This window comes from Ranitomeya imitator, chromosome 8 (assembly GCF_032444005.1).
Source record: "Ranitomeya imitator isolate aRanImi1 chromosome 8, aRanImi1.pri, whole genome shotgun sequence".
NCBI lineage: Eukaryota > Metazoa > Chordata > Amphibia > Anura > Dendrobatidae > Ranitomeya > Ranitomeya imitator.
The window spans coordinates 130194905-130212095 of record NC_091289.1 but is presented as its reverse complement, the minus strand read 5'-3'; the positions used below and the strand labels follow the sequence as shown (position 1 = coordinate 130212095).

At 42.1% G+C, this 17191-nt stretch overlaps 1 protein-coding gene across 1 annotated transcript in view; it reads left to right on the top strand.

The window, feature by feature from the left end:
* Positions 1–17191, top strand: part of COL11A1 (collagen type XI alpha 1 chain) — a 301659-nt gene that overhangs the window by 31197 nt on the left and 253271 nt on the right. Inside the window, exon 2 of the mRNA XM_069737373.1 lies at positions 9668–9832. Coding sequence (XP_069593474.1) covers positions 9668–9832 — 165 coding nt within the window. The remainder of the gene's footprint in view (positions 1–9667; positions 9833–17191) is intronic.

The window sequence follows — 17191 nt, the reverse complement described above, 5'->3', positions numbered from 1 at the left end:
GCTATGGTCTTACACGGGTCCTGGATGTATTACACCATAACCAGTCATATTTGTTCTTAAAGGAAATCTGTCAGCAGGTTTTTGCTGAGGGCAGAGTGAGGTTTGGGCTGAGACATTGATTTCTGGGATGTGTCACTTATTCGGGTTGTGTACTGTTTCAATATAAAAAGTGTTTTATCAGCAGGATATTATCACTGCCTGGACTAGTTGCCTCGTGCCTTCTGGTCCAATCACTCCCCCACCACTGAATAGCGGCTTTTTGTCAATATACAATGTACACAGAAAGCTGTGGTGTGGGTGGGGTTAGCATTCTGAGTTCTGATGTAGCTACAGCAGAGAAAACTCTGATTGTATCACAACTGCTGCACCCAGGAAACTAAGTGATATATCCCTGGAACCAGGGTCTCGTGTCCTACATTATCCTGCTCTCAAATGAGGTAGCAAAAACCTGGTGACAGATTCCTATTTAAATAATCTAAGAAAATTTGATGATGACCCGTTCTGCAACTTTAATGGTAACTAGAGTGTAATTATTCTTAGCGTCATAACTAAAAAAAAATGAAAAACTGTAATTTTTTTAAATGGAACCTGCTTGTAGGTTTCCTGGCTCAAAACTACCTCTAACCTGTTATGTGTCACTTGATTACAATCTTAATAGACCATTTTCTGCACCACTCCAGTGGTCCGGTGTGCTGGTATGGGCCAACCTCAAGGCCCACTCGGCCTGGGATTCATGGTGTCACATTTTTTTAAATTGTAGGCAAAGGGACTGGATTAGCAGGGATGAAGCCGGCACTAATGTAGGTCCGCACCGGTCACATTGGGCCTGCGGATCTCATTAGTGATCTTAATGTAAAGATCAGTTTCCCTGCAGCGGCCACTATAGGGGACACAGGGTATTACATGGTGGGCGTTCATACGAGGGCCTGTCCATATATAAGGCCATGTGCAGGCCATAAAGCAACTCTTTATTCTGGTTTATTTTGGGACATGCCCTTTCACCGGGGCATATGGACAGATTGTTTTCACCTTACAAACTAATATAAAAGAACAACTTGAGACTTTAATTTACAATTAATTTTATGATTTAGGCGAAAATGTGCAGTAAATTGTTAATTTTATAGTAGACAGAAAATCATTTCTTCGCATGTTCCATGCGTGTGACAAGTCACTTTGATGTGGCTAAAGCTTTCTCCTGATATTTTTTCTAAAGCTGACTTACAGCTGTTAATCCCATTTCCCTTCCTTAAAGCTCCGTCTAATCCCCTTTAAGGAGCAAATGCCCCCTGGATATGAAATAACTCTCCTGTGAATTTTGGAAGGCCGAGGAGGGGATTTACCTGTCAGATCCTCCTTGAAGGATGGTGGCAGAGCTAAGCGTAATCTAGATATATGCGTGTACATATTAATGTTACTCGTGGTCTTCCATATGCAAGGCTCATACTCACTTATAGGGGTTTGTCCACCATGGCACTTAACATCCATAACTTTATGTCCTGCTTGACCGGAAAGGACCAGAACTTCTGTAGTAGCATGAGAAGACTGCTTCTATAAGGAAAGTAAACTCCGCTGTCAGCTGCCAGAAGGGGAAGGAGACTGATTTAGAGTGAGCCACAGCAGTACAAATTAGAAGCAGCATCGATTGTCACATAGGGCAGCAAAAACTATGAAAACAATATTTTTAAGCAACAGAAAAAAGCAAATTCACAGCATTTTACAACATTCATTATATTATATGTTTCATGGGATACCCCTTCAGGTAAACAATGGGCCTGATTCCTGATTCATGAAGTTGTTTTAGCCAGAATTCCATCTCAAAACACCTTCAAATGCTGCAAAACCTTTGTGTAACTTAAAGTTGCACAAAAATTTCAAAACTTTATCTTTATCTTTACATCAGTCCTAGCCTGCATTGCCAAAATTTATGGAGCTGGGGAGGGACACGGATTGGCTAAGGCCACCCTTCTGATCAATCAAAATGTATTGTTCTTTAGTGGTGCAACATACCCCAAAAATCCACTCTAGTCCCTGACTGAAGTAGCATTTCTGGTGGAGTCACATGCTAGTCGTAGGGTGTGACTAATTCATTACATATGCACATTGCCTCCCCGGAGGACGAGGACCTCAACTCTAGTGCCACCTATTAGAACTAGCAATCCTACAAGTAACTATTAACCCTGTAATGAGCCTTGCCACGTGACGTCAGATAAAAGCTAAACCAGAATCTCAGTTCATTAAATAGTGTGCTCCTCTTAGGGTTAGTTCACACTAGGCGCCTTTTTTTTCAGCACTTTTTTGGTACGGTTTTTTAATACAAGTTTTCAGCTGCTTTTTCAATACCAGCAAAGCCTATGCGATTTCAGAAATCTCATGCGCACGGCTTGTTTTTTTTGTCATCAGTATTTTGTGCTTTGCATATTTTTTTTTACAGTACACTGTGTGCAGAATATTAGGCAAGTTGCATTTTAGAGGATTATTTTTATTATTGATCAACAACTACTGTATGTTCTCAATCAACCCAGAAGATTCATAAATATCAAAGCTTAATATTTTTGGAAGTTGGAGTGGGTTTTTTTTAGATTTGGCTATGTTAGGAGGATATCTGTTTGTGCAGGTAACTATTACTGTGCAGAATAATTAGGCAACTTAATAAAAAAACAAATATATTCCCATCTCACTTGTTTATTTTCACCAGGTAAACCAATATCCCTACACAAAATTTAGAAATAAACATTTCTGACATGCAAAAACAAAACCCCAAAAATGAGTGACCAAAAAAGCCACCTTTCTTTATGATGACACTCAGCAGCCTCCATCCATAGATTCTGTCAGTTGCTTGATCTGTTTACGATGAACATTGCGTGCAACAGCCACCACAGCCTCCCACACACTGTTCCGAGAGGTGGACTGTTTTCCCTCCCTGTAGATCTCACATTTTATGAGGGTCCACAGGTTCTCTATGGGGTTCAGATCAGATAAACAAGGGGGCCATGTCATTATTCTTTCTTGTTAGAGACCTTTACTGGCCAGCCACGCTGTGGAGTAGTTGGAGGCATGTGATGGAGCATTGTCCTGCATGAAAATCATGTTTTTCTAGAACAATACTGACTTCTTCCTGTACCACTGCTTGAAGAAGTTGTCTTCCAGAAACTGGCAGTAGGTCTGGGAGTTGAGCTTCACTCCATCCTCAAGCTCAAAAGGTCCCACAAGTTCATCTTTGATACCAGCCCATACCAGTACCCCACCTCCACCTTGCTGGCGTCTGAGTCGGAGTGGAGCTCTCTGCCCTTTACTGATCCAGCCTCTGGCCCATCCATCTGGCCCATCAAGAGTCATTTTCATTTCATCAGTCCATAAAACCTTTGAAAAGTCAGTCTTAAAGGGAACCTATCACCTGATTTTGGCGGGACAGGTTTGCGGTCATATGGGCGGGGTTTTCGGGTGTTTGATTCACCCTTTCCTTACCCGCTGGCTGCATGCTAGCCGTAATATTGGGTTGAAGTTCATGCTGTGTCCTCCGAAGTACACGCCTGTGCAAGGCAATCTTGCCTTGTGCACGCGCAGTATGCTTTGCGCAACTGCGGGCAAAGCCGAAAAGCATTAGTGCGCATGCAGCCAGCGGGTAAGGAAAGGGTGAATCAAACACCCGAAAACACCGCCCATATGACCGCAAACCTGTCCCGCCAAATTCAGGTGACAGGTTCCCTTTAAGATATTTCTTGGCCCAGTCTTGATGTTTTATCTTATGTTTCTTGTTCAGAGGTGGTCGTTTTTCAGCCTTCCTTACCTTGGCCATGTCCCTATGTATTGCACACCTTGTGCATTTTGTTGCTCCAGTAACGTTGCAGCTCTGAAATATGGCAAAACTGGTGGCAAATGGCATCTTGGCAGCTTCACGCTTGATTTTCCTCAATTCCTGGGCAGTTATTTTGCGCCTTTTTTTGCCCAACACGCTTCTTGCGACCCTGTTGGCTATTTGCCATGAAACGCTTGATTGTTCGGTGATCACGCTTCAAAAGTTTGGCAATTTCAAGACTGCGGCATCCCTCTGCAAGACATCTCACAATTTTGGACTTTTCAGAGCCCGTCAAATCTCTCTTCTGACCCATTTTGCCAAAGGAAAGGAAGTTGCCTAATAATTAAGCACATCTTATATAGGGTTTTGATGTCATTAGACAACACCCCTCCTCATTACAAAGATGCACATCACCTGATTTACTTAATTGGTAGTTGGCTCTCAAGCCTGAACAGTTTATCATGTGATCAAAAAACAACTTGCCTAATAATTCTGCACACAGTGTAGAACATGTCACTTTTTTGAGCGTTTTTTCAGTGTTTTTCACCTATTGATATGAATAGGTGGTGAAAAACGCTGAAAATCAGTAAGAAAATTGCAGGTATCAGGTTCTGCTGCATTTTCTTTTGTGCCAAAACCTGATTCTATAGAATAGGATTTTTTTTTCAGCACTAAACTTTATCAGCATATATAAGGCTAGGTTCACATTGCGTTAATGGGTTAACGCTAACGGACAGCATTGCACAGCAAAAATGTTGCAATTAACGCCGTGCAACGGGTCCGTTAGCGCACCCATTGACAGCAATGTTATTTCTGCCTGTAGCGCATCGCTAGCGCGTGCCATTTTCGGCACGCACTAGCGATGTGCCGTTCTTTTGTGACGGACCTCAGACGCTGCTTGCAGCATCCAAGGCGCGTCCGAGATCCGTTCCTCGCTATCGCAGATCGGGGATCAGCGCCAGCGGGGACGGCGAACGCGGACCAAAAAGAAACATTGAGTTAGCGCAGTCTGCTAACGCTATGCGCTTAACGGATTGCCCTAACGCAATGTGAACCTAGCCTAAGAGACAAATCTAGCATGCCAAAACAGCTTCAAAAAGGCAAAAGACAAGCAAAAATCAAACCAAAAAATTGCCTAGTGTGAACTTATCCGTAGTAAAATAGGCACATGTTGCTCCAGTGGTCCCATTAATTAAGGCTGGTTTCACATTTGCGGATGGAGGTGCTGCGGAGGGCTGCGTACGTCCTCCATGAAGCTCTGCCCACCGCCACACCTCCTCCGGTCAGCTCCGCCTACGTTGGCATGAGGCATACATTGGCATGGCCTGCATACATAATAGTAAAGATAGTGTACGCACGCCGCATGCCGACGTAGGCGGAGCTGAACGGAGGAGGTGCGGCGGTGGGTGGAGCTTCACGGAGGACGTACGCAGGCCTCCGCAGCACCTCCATCCGCAAATGTGAAACCAGCCTAAGACTAGTGTGCAAAATGAATCGGTTCCTTTGATTCTCTCCTAGAGGACCCCTGAAGATCAAGCTGTTTTTGCCTCCTATACAGCCCAATAAAGATTATCTGTCGACCACTTTTAAATTGATGGTTTTCAGAAATAAGTTGACATCTATGTTGTTATCTTTTTGAGAGTTTTTGTAGCATTTGTACTGAACTGACACATTACAGTTTGACCTAAGGCTAAAAAACTCAAAGCAGAGCAGCACTTTTGGTTGGAGTCCAAACTAATAAAATGCACATAAGGCGTCTGTAGCTAGAACTATTGGAGTTTACTGCGTAGTAAAATCTCATTAAGTAATTTGGCATCTGCTTCTTCTTTCTCGGAATAAAGTAAACAGCCAGGTCTTACTAAAATGCATATTTCTCATGGCATTTTTTGACCAGATGTTATATTAGATGGGTCTTCCCATGGAAAATCTCCAAAGTGTTTAGGCTTGCTTAAAAAATACAAGTAGTGATGATCCCGCCTGTCTCCCATTTCGATGCTTACCTAGGTTCCCTCTGGCCTAATTTTTTAAACTAGTTTTAGTCCTTTGGAACAAAGATTTCTCCATTGGGTAACTTAATCTAGATTGTACATATACTGTCACCGCTGCTGTGCTTGCACGCCGGTCACTTACCGGATCCGCCGCGGTCTGCCCTCTCGCTGTGGGTCCCTTTGGCTTCTCTCCTGGGTCCTGGTGAGCTGTCTCTGCTTGGTCCCGACGTGTCTCTCCTTGGCTTCTGCTCACATGCACTTTCCGGCTTTCGCGCATGCGCTGGGTCCCTTAAAGGGCACCCGCGCATTTCTTCAGAAATGTATGCCTTTGGGTGCCTCTTCTCAGTAAATCCCAGCAGCCAATTCGGGTGAATCATGGGGTGTTTCTGGACACTTCCTCTAAGGGGAGATGCCTGGATATTTACCTGCTACCCGCTCAGTAACCCTGGCCTGCGCCTGCTGCCTCACGTGCCCGCGCCCCCACTGCTACCCATGTACACTTGTGATGCCCTGCTTGCTTCCGCACACTCGTGTCTTAGTAACCCTTCCCGTTCTATATATACCAGTACCCCAGTATACTGCCCTGTCTGCATAATCCCCTTCCTGTGTTATGCCTACTCTTTTCACAGCTGCCTTCACTTCAGTCTTCCAGTAATCCCGTTCAGACGTCTGCTCCTGGTGTCCATTCCGCTCATGTCTGATTTCCTACTATCCGTGCTCCCGGTTCCTGTACCTCTGGATTCCCCTTATTCCCGTTGTTCCACTCAGTTCTGGTCCTTGTTCATTGCTGGAGCCACCCCTCTTGGTATCGGCTACCGTGGTTCCAGTGACCTCTGGGCTTGCTCCTGAATATCCCTGTATAGGGGTCGGTCTCCACTAGGCCAGCTCGCCCAGGGGTAGGTCTGTTCCACGGTCCAGAGGGTCCACTGTTAGCGCTCGCCTCCCTGCTGTATTACATATACAATATTTTGGGGGGTTTTGCCAATTTTTGGTCAGTGTCATTTTTATATAATGCAGCATACTCTGGTTATGGCTTTTTGATCTGTTTCTCTACAGGATATTACTCCTGAAAAGAAGCATTTACAAAATGGCACCAAATTAAATCCGGCACAAAAATGGCTTTAAAAACATCTTAAGAAAATGCATGCTACTTGAAAGGTGTTGTTTATGGATTAAAAAAACACAGAAAATACAATGAGATTGTGTAGAAAGAGCCCCGAGGCAGGAATTACATGTGCTTTTTTTTTTTTCAAAAGCCAGGTATCAAGAGAATTGGATAATATAAAGGAATGACTTCTCCCAGCTGGATGAGCTTCCGGCTTTGTCTCCAAAAACTTAATAAAAACTGACAGTTTTTGAGTGGGTCCGCAAAAAAAAAATGGTAGCGCAAGGGCTAAATAAACAATGAAAAGAGTTGTTCTATTAATTTATATGGGAAAATGACTTGCTGTTCATATGTTTAGGTATTTTTCTGTTAAACACATGAGGCTATGAAATACGCCAAGCATTTATAGGAAGTAACATACACATCCTTCTGCTAGGAAGGCGCTTAATACTTTGCCGTATTTTGGGAAGGCTGAAAAGATGTTGGGGAGACGTCCGGGCATCATTTTTGAGGGTTTTGTGTTTAAACACCGCTGACATTTATAGTTGGAAAATATCAGTAAAAAGATGATGAAAATTTCATGAAAAAGAGGTAAAAGCAAACAAACTGAAAAACCTTTTAAAAAAGCGAATAGGAAATGACCAAAAAAACGCGAAAAAAAAAAAAAAATAAATAAATATATATATATATATATAAAAAGAAAAAGGAAAACAGCACAACAAAATGAAAAAAAAGGTGGACTTTATTGCCTGAATGGCGTGGCAACGTTTCGGATATACTATCCTTTCTCAAGAGGTCATAGCTAAAATGGACACTATAATGTAGTGATGATAAAATTTGCCATGTATGTTTGTGTATGTATATTTGGGAGTGTTTGGAGATTTTGGAAATGCTGTGTGTTTGCTGATGAGTGCCATTAGAGAACTCCTAAATTGGATCATCTGCGTAGTAACAATAGCTACAGTATTAGCCAGAATCTATGACCATGGCATGAATTCTGTCATGGATTTCATCTCATTTTAAGCGTCTTTTATATGGAAAATTCCTACAGTCCAATTACAGATGTGGGGCTATAGGAAATCATTAGTTTAAGGCTGGGTTCAGACCGTATAAAACCTAAACCAGTCACGTCAACAAATTGCAGGCATGACCGGCTCCGTGGCTGTCTGCTATGTGGACATGTGTAGGAGCAGGACATGCACAAGTCTGGTCCTCAGGGCTCACTCACACGAGCGTGTAACGCGGCCGTGTGCTTTGTGATGTTTTATCGGATAGGACCCGGCCTAGTGGTATGCTATGGGGCAGAGCAGATCAGTGATTATTTTTTCATGCCGATCCAGCATTAGAGAACAATCACAGCATGCTGCGGGTGCATCAGATATTCGGATAACGGGCACCCATACAAGTCTATGGGTGCGAGTGAAACATCAGACTGCACTCGGTTGTTTTCTGAGTATAGTCCAATGTACGCTCACAGAGACAATGGAGAAGATGGAGAAATTAAATTCTCCATCTTCTCCACACCTGTGCTCCACATACGAGAGAATCGGATCACACTGAGATGACACTCGGCTCAAACTCTGACAATGTTTAAGCTGAGTTTAATTAGCATAATCAACCCGATTTTTTCATATGAGAGAATGTACGGCAATGTGAACAAATCCTAAATCATGGATTTTTTCCTTGCAGACCACTGGATCATATGAAAAATTGGTCATGTGCACTGGCACATTGGCTATAATGGGTGTAGGTAAATGGCGCACACGGACAGCACGCGTCTATATAATACACTCATCTGAACAAGCCCTTGGGCCTCATGCAGACATTCATTTCTTTCTCATACAAGAAAAGTAGCCAGAACATTTTTTATCAGTGTTTTGGACCAAATGCCAACCTTGTGCTGTCTGTGAATTTCACTGACTCAGGAGCCTTGTCTATACAGACTCACACATTATACATGAATACAGAATGTGGTGCATGAAACTGGAGCAGTTTACCTGACTGGAACGTGACAGATTCACGTACGTCTATGAGGCTGCCAGGTTCGGGTTAGGAGGCCTGCAGAAGGTCCATGCATCCCAAGCTGTACTCTGAAAGCCAAACATGGTGTATGAATTCAGCCAACAGGTGATTTTGATCCATGACTCGGATATTTCCCTGGGTGCTTTTATGGACACTCAGTCCACAAAAAAACACAGACATGTGAGCAGCACCACAGACTATAATGGGTGCATGTTCTATCCACGAAAGACACGGACAGAACACATACATGAAGCTAATGCCTAAAGGTAGGTTCACACGGTGTTGAAATCTACATGGTATCTGCATCCTTTCTGTGAGGGAAAGAAAAAACCTGTAAGATTAACTACTATGCTATTTGTTCTCAATAATTCTGGAAAATCAGATTCATTAGGCCAGTGCAAATTATTTCAAGTGATTGAGGATAATCCATGTGGAGATCCACGCCAATGTAAATCTGTGGCAGAAATTTGAAGGCCAGTCACATATAAAGCCTTCATGTGAACAAAGTCAACTGTATAGATGACACTGCCATGTGTCTTAGCATACTTTACAATTGAGATAATGCATGACTAGATCCTACTAGCTCCTCTGGTACACGTCTTCCCTTTCTTCTGGATTATATCTTGTCCAATAGAGGTCACCAGCCTGCACATGGACTGATTTGAGAGATTAGTTGACATTATTTTATGGCTTGATCAATATTAGTAGTTGTCTATTGATAAAGTAAAGTAATCGTGTTTCTTTTTTGCTTTTCAGCTGGACCAGTGGATGTTCTCAGAGCATTAGATTTTCACAGTACACCAGAAGGTGTGTCAAGAACAGCAGGGTTTTGTGCAAACAGGAAGGCAACCAAAGGAGACACAGCATACAGAGTTCAAAAACATGCCCAGCTTAGTGCCCCGATGACCCAAATATTTAAAGGTAAGGAACAAATATGCTGTATCATGCCATGCTCTTATCTGGTCATTATTTAACACTGAACACATTTTCTTCAAGGTAATCATAACCCCTAATCAGCAGATCTATTGCCTATGGGGACTGGCAGACCCTTCTTTGTCCGGAGGTGGATGGGAAAGGAGGAAAGTTTTCTTCTGCCTCTTATGGACCATCAGTGGTCAGCTTCAGTATTAAGTTAGACCTTGTTAATGCTTATAGAGGTTGTTTCACAAAGATAACCCTTTTTTCATAAGAAGCCATCATGAATACTGCAGAGGAAGTCAAGCATCGCATGCCTGCTATTAAAAAAAAATGTCTCTCCTTGTAGAGCAGGGAGGTGCCATGATCACCAAGGACTGATGGCTTTTCATATGAATTTGTGAGAGAGCTGTCCATTAGGCATTAGCACACCCATGGACGTTCGGGTTCATTGGCTTTATCCAAAGTTCTAGAACTCTACCCGAATTTGAATTTCTCTCTCTCCCTCTGTCATTCCTTCCCATAACTCTCGAACTGTATAATGGACTTCCAAGAGAAGCCTGTGCTCGGAGTTCAGCACCGGACACTAGCTCGTCTCTACTGTCAATCCCTTTCATGGTTTCTTTATGAGTCCAACTCCGAAAGAACAGAACCACAATACATAAAGTCATCAGACACCCAAAAGATGACAAAAGTCATGATTTTATTTAAAAGATAGTTATAAAGGTAGACACACATATCTAAAAACATACAAGGTCCCCGATTATATGATAACTTAGGGGCGACCCACAGCATTCATACTATGTAATATTGGGGCTCCTCCCTCAAATGCATTATGGTGAAATAACATTAATAATAATAAAAAAGTTCAAAATTCATTGTGACAAACAAATGATTAGCAATAGTGGATATTAAATTATTATTGACAAATAATACTACGCAATGTTTGAAAATGAAAAAGATCTAGTAGTTAAATAATGAGAGAAGGACATCGAGGAAGATACCCAACGCATTGCGCCTCCACCCAACAAAGCCTCAGTATCTGGTAGCGCAACGCGGCATTCTTCTCTCATTATTTAAGCATTAGACCTTTTTCATTACATACATTGGTGTATTAATTCAGCCAAAATTATTTATTCCACAATTTCTAATTATTTACTTGTCACAATTAATCTTACAGGCTGTTTTTTCATTCATTGTGTTTCACTATTTTGTGTTTGAGGCATAACACGGATTCTTTGGGTCTCCCCTGAATTGTTAGCTCATGGACTGTTTTTGTGAGCTTTTAATTGTGTGGGATCTAAGGGGTAACGTTTCTCCTTGTGAAGAGTGACAAGCCAGGTCTGGCATGTCAGAGTGAGGAGACTTATTGGCCATACATGCTCCTCCCTGAAATTAAATATGCAAAATGCTTCTTCAGAGAGGAAGAGGACAAGAACTCTAGTGCCACCTGTTGGAATCAGTGATCCTAAAAGTCAATAGCAACTTATTCTAAGTCATGTGACAAGGCTTGTTAAAGGGTCGACATTGACTTTTAGGATTGCTACTTCCAATAGGTGACGCTAGAGTTCAAGTGCTCTTTAATTGTGTGTTTACCTTTATGCTTTGTCTAAATATAATCATGTATTTTGCAAACTTTAGGGCGTGCACTGGCTATTTGTAATGTGGGTCTGTGCTTTTGGAGTAATTTGTGGTTTGTGGTCATCATTATAAATTATTGTGGTACCCATCCTATTCCATGGGGATGATCTCTTACATCACCATGTGTAAAATCACCATTTTGGAAAAAACGCCATTGGACTTTCTTTTTTTTTTAAATCTTTTTTTAACCAAAATCAGAACTGGATTAAAAATTGCCAGATATACAAGAAGAACGTAGACCTTTCCTTCACCTTTTCTTCTTGATGGATCCACTGTTGGCCTTTTTACGGGCAATGCTGTGTGTGAAACTGTCCATCAAGCAGTTTTTTTTATATAATACATGCTTTTTTAAACAATATTGAATTAGTGGAGAGAAAGCGATGAAGTTACCATGGTGCCTTTATAGCTTAATCTTCGTCTTTTGCTACAATATTATGAAAATGCTAAAGGTTTCCTGTCTCCGCTATTTAGATTAACAAAAAACTTGACCTTTAAATATCGGATTTTACAGCTTTCTAGTGAGAAAGAAAGTGCTACATGATTTGTTTAATCGACGGGGTGTCCCCTGTATGTAAACTAATATTTTTTTTCTATTGAGCAGACGACATTTGATTTACCATTCTTATTTTGGCATAAAGTTAACATTTGCTGATATATTGACTGTAAATGTAAAGATAAAGTAGTTATATAAGCCTTGTTCACACACTGCAGAGTGTTAGGGAAAAGAATGCCTATGGTTTCCACTTATTGTGTGGTTTTCTGTATAAATATAGTATAAAAAGCGTTTTTAGCTTATTTAACTGAATTATGGTAACGGGTTTATTTTGGGTTGAGGACAGTTTATAGACATTTTTGGAACTGCTATCTGTATATGATGCAGCATCCACAGAGTTCACTGCCTGAAAAACTAATGGGTCTGTCCCAAAAATACAGAGTACCCCCTATCCATTTAATGAGGAAGAACTTGCTGATAGCGGGATCTACCATCTCCTATATTGTGTGTAAAATAATTCCTGCATATGCATCGCCATGTACATGAACCCTTAGCTTCATTAGGATGCAACCTTCATGTGTTATCCAACGATAATGCGGATGATCTATCCCTTCACCGTGTTTTATACTGCAACCCTAATTTTTAAGGAAGCACTGCCATCAACATTTTTATCCTCTTAATCTATTGTAATCACAATATTATACAGCACTGTGTACTTACAATTGCTCATTTTGTCGTTCTACTCAGTTAATTCTTGTCTTTTCCATTAGGTCTATGACGTCACGCGATTATGAAATGGTTAGCGGAATCCTTCTAAGCTCTGTGTGGAAGTTTCTCTTCCCCACATGAGTCATCATTAGAACTACAATTCTCCATCACTACAATGACTTTGGCTGCCTAGCTCCACCTCCTCTTTCTGACCTCTTCTCCTCCCCACTTTTCAGTGATGTGAATTGTAGTTCTAATGATGTTCTAAAGATGGCTCATGCAGGCAAAAGAGATTTCCTGTTTCTAAACAAAGCTAGTCAGCTTTCAATCAATTATTACCATAGGCCTAGTGGAGTAATTGTAAGTACACCGTGACGTATAATCTGTATCATGTCGGTAATAGATGTAACATCTACACTCACATCTAATCCTGGTGCCATTCCAGCGGTGATGGCACTTGGGTTCCTGGGTCTCATGAACGCCCAATCTGTGTCGGTTTCACCATCCCCACCTTTGGATGCATTGAACATCAACACGAAGTCAGGGCTGTGTTCGCCTACTGTAGGCTCACAATCCCTAAACCGGTGCACGTCAGAGCGTATGTTCACTCTACTGTCACCATTACAGTCTACGGCCTTGCTGATGCATTTGTCGGAACCCCGTATGCCCCGATAGGATCCATGAACACAATGTGAAAGCACCCAAAGAATTTTTGCTTTAACTGGGTCAAACATGAGGGATGAGAAGAGGTTGTCCTATTAGTGGACATCCCCTTCAAGAGGATAAGATCTTGGATGGGAGTACTTCTTTGAGGTAAACATTGGTGCAGTGAAACTCCCACCATAAAGCTCACCAGGGGGTTATTATATAGACAAGTCGATTAGCTCACCCTTGTAAGGTATCCACCATCACATACATTTCGAAGATCCAGAAAGCTCCTCGGCCTGGGCAGGAAAATCCAATATGAAGACAAGAGAATCGATGTCTCCAATAAAATCTTTGCAGCTTTATTACACTTCCATTAAAAATAGGTCACAGACAAGACAGCGTTCTGGTGTTGACGCGTTTCGACTTAATCGTAACATTAATTGTCTTCATATTGTTATTATCCAGACAGTTGGCATTACAATGATTATCCACTGCAAGTGAGAAAAGATTATCAAGTATCTGTCACACGTACTGTATGCGAGATCCACGGGAATTGTTCCTCTGTTCTTATCCTTTGTTAACACAAGCTTTAACATCCAAGAGATATGTAAATATTAGTACAAGAGTATGTTTATTAAGAAAATAAACCGAGGGGCCAAAGAAGCAACATATGGCTTCCCTTGTGGTGTTACGGTATAGCCAAACAGAAATCCGATTTCTAATTTCCTTCATTATTATTCATTAGGAGGGAAAAAGTCTCTCAGGATCTGCTTTAGGGTATGTGCACACGTTCAGGTTTTTTCGTGTTTTTTCGCGATAAAAATGCTTTACAAACTGCAGACATATGCATCTTATCATTTAGAATGCATTCTGCAATTTTTGTGCACATGATGCATTTTTTTTTCCGCAAAAAAACGCATTGTGGTAAAAAAAGCAGCATGTTCATTAATTTTGTGGATTTTCTGCGTTTTTCCCCGCTATTCTATGCATTTGGGAAAAAATGCACAAAAAACGCACAAAAAACGCATCAAAAACGTGAAAAAAACGCATGCGGATTTCTGGCAGAAATGTCCGGTTTTTGTCAGGAAATTTCTGCTAGAAAATCCTGACGTGTGCACATACCCTTACAAGGCAGTTGGAGCTACATTTCCATTCACAATACTCCCTAATGTTAGCAGTCAGTTAGCTAATGGGCTTCTGACCTCTGACTACTATGAAAGCGAGAGGCAAGTGCAGATAGAACGCAAAGCTTTCTGTAAAAGCAGCGTGATAATAAATAGATTGTACCTCCAAAGGGAAGGTGCACATAGAGGGCTGAGCAATAATTCACTAATTGTGGAGCTTCCTAACCACAGTTTCTTGGCAACTGGTCAGGCTTTCCACAAAAAAAAAAACAGAAAAAGAAAAACTTGTCACTTGGACTAGACTAATCTCCACCTTCTGTAAGACGCCTGGCAAAATGGCCTACCAAGTGTGCAGCAGAAATTATAAAAAAGGGGAATCAAGAGCAACATTAAAGGGGTATTCCCATCTCCTATCCTATCCCAATATGTACTTGGTGCAATAATAATAATATTAGCAAATAGCTCCAATTGCAAATGTAGTATAGTTCTTCTGTTTCACTATGTTGCTTACCCCATGTGCAGGACATTGGAGTAGCTTTGGTGTCCAAGGCTACGACCACTCATATAGTGACTGTTAGCTGTTAGTGGTCGTAACCATGGCTACCTAAGCTACAACAATGCCCTGCATATGGGTAAGCAACAAAGTGAACCAGAGGCAGGGCCAGCGTCAGCACTCGGCGTACCCGGGCAAGTGCCGGGGCCCTGGCGAGACAGGGAGGCCCATTCAAGGCCGGCGTTAAGGGCAGGCAGCTGCCAGTGCCTAGGACCACCACTCCCTCAGGGGCCCGCAGCTAACGGCACATCACGGAGTTGACTCGGCAGGGGAGGGGGAGTGGCCGGGGGCTGTCTAATTATACTCACCTACTCCTGGCGGCTGGCGCAGTCCCTACAGGTCCCCGGCTCCCCAGCTTCTTCCTGTACTGAGCGGTCACAGTACCGCTCATTACAGTAATGAATATGCGGCTCCACCTCCCATCAGGGTGGAGCTGCATATTCATTACGGTAATGAGCGGTAACGGTGACCGTTCAATACAGGAAGAAGCTGCTGGTGCCGGGAAGCTGGGACTGCACAGTGCCAGGAGCAGGTGAGTATAACGGGGAGGGGAGCACAGCGCGATGTGCGATATTCACCTGCTCCTCGTTCCGGGTACCGCTCCGTCTTCTGCAGTGACGCTGAGGTCAGAGGGCACGGTGACGTGGTTAGTGCATGCCCTCTGCCTGAGCATCAGTGCAGAAGACGCTGAAGAAGATGGAGTGGCGGCTGGAACGAGGACAGGTGAATATTGAAAGTGCCGGGGTCTGAGCGACGAGAGGTGAGTATGTGATTTTTTTTTTTATCGCAGCAACAGCAAATGGGGCAAGTGTCTGTATGGAGCATTTTATGGGGCAATAACGTTTGTGCAGCACTATATGGGGCAAGTGTCTGTATGGGGCCATAACGTTTGTGCAGCATTATATGGGGCAAGTGTCTGTATGGGGCCATAACGTTTGTGCAGCACTATATGGGGCTAGTGTCTCTATATACTACATGGCTGTTCTATATACTACGTGGGCCATGTTATATACTACGTGGGCTGTTATATGCTACGTGGGCTGTGCTATATACTAGATGGCTGTTCTATAAACTACGTGGGCCGTGTTATATACTATGTGGCTGTGCTATATACTGTATGGGCTGTGCCATATACTATGTGGCTGTGTTATATGCTACGTGGGCTGTTATATACTACATGGCTGTGTTATATGCTACGTGGCTGTGCTATATACTATGTGGACTGTGTTATATACTATATGGCTGTGTTTATATGCGATCATGAATCGTGGTATGTGTTAAAGGGGGGGCCCACTGAGACTCTTTCACCCGGGGCCCTCAAAAACCTGGAGCCGGCCCTGACCAGAAGGACTATACTACATTTCTAAGTGGAGCTCTTTGTTAATATTATTATTATTATTATTACTACACTTGCTATATATTGGGATAGGATCTTAGAGATGGGAATACAACATTAAAATGGATAAATGGTCGATTCCTGAGAACCATCTGGGTGAGACTGTCTTTACCCATCCATTAAATCATAGAACAAAGGAACTTGAATATTAGCATATCATTAAACTGTTTCATTAGAGTTATCCATATTACTCTAAGTGAGTTTCTGGTTTAGGCCATGTTCACATGTCCAGTATTTTGTCAGTATTTCACATCAGTATTTATAAGCCAAAACTAGGAGCGGGTGATAAATCCAGAAGTGGTGACGTGTTCCTATTATACTTTTCTTCTGACTGTCCCACTCCTGGTTTTGGCTACAAATACTGATGTAAAATACTCACCAAATACTGCTAGTGAGAACGTGGCCTTAATTGAAGACTTTTTTAATCAGTGATCAATAAAACGGTTAGACTTCAGTAGCAAGAACCATAATGGGTGCATCTAATGGCCCGTTTACAATGGATGATTTTAGGCTGTCATGAGTAACAATCAACTGTATTAAAGTTGCTCAGCGCTAATACAATTGTTCCATTTACAGTGCATGTTATTGGCAGCACAGAAGCTTACGTGGACGATGTGCTGGCCATAATGATGACTCTTAGGTATGCATAAATAATTAAATCAACAGATGAAAAAAGCGTTAAATCAACAGATAAAAAAACAGATTCCCATAAATCAGGAAATGATATGTAATCACTATTCAAAATGGGAAAAAAATTTAAAAAAGCCTGATTCCTTCATAGAACTTTTTAATATATGTACAA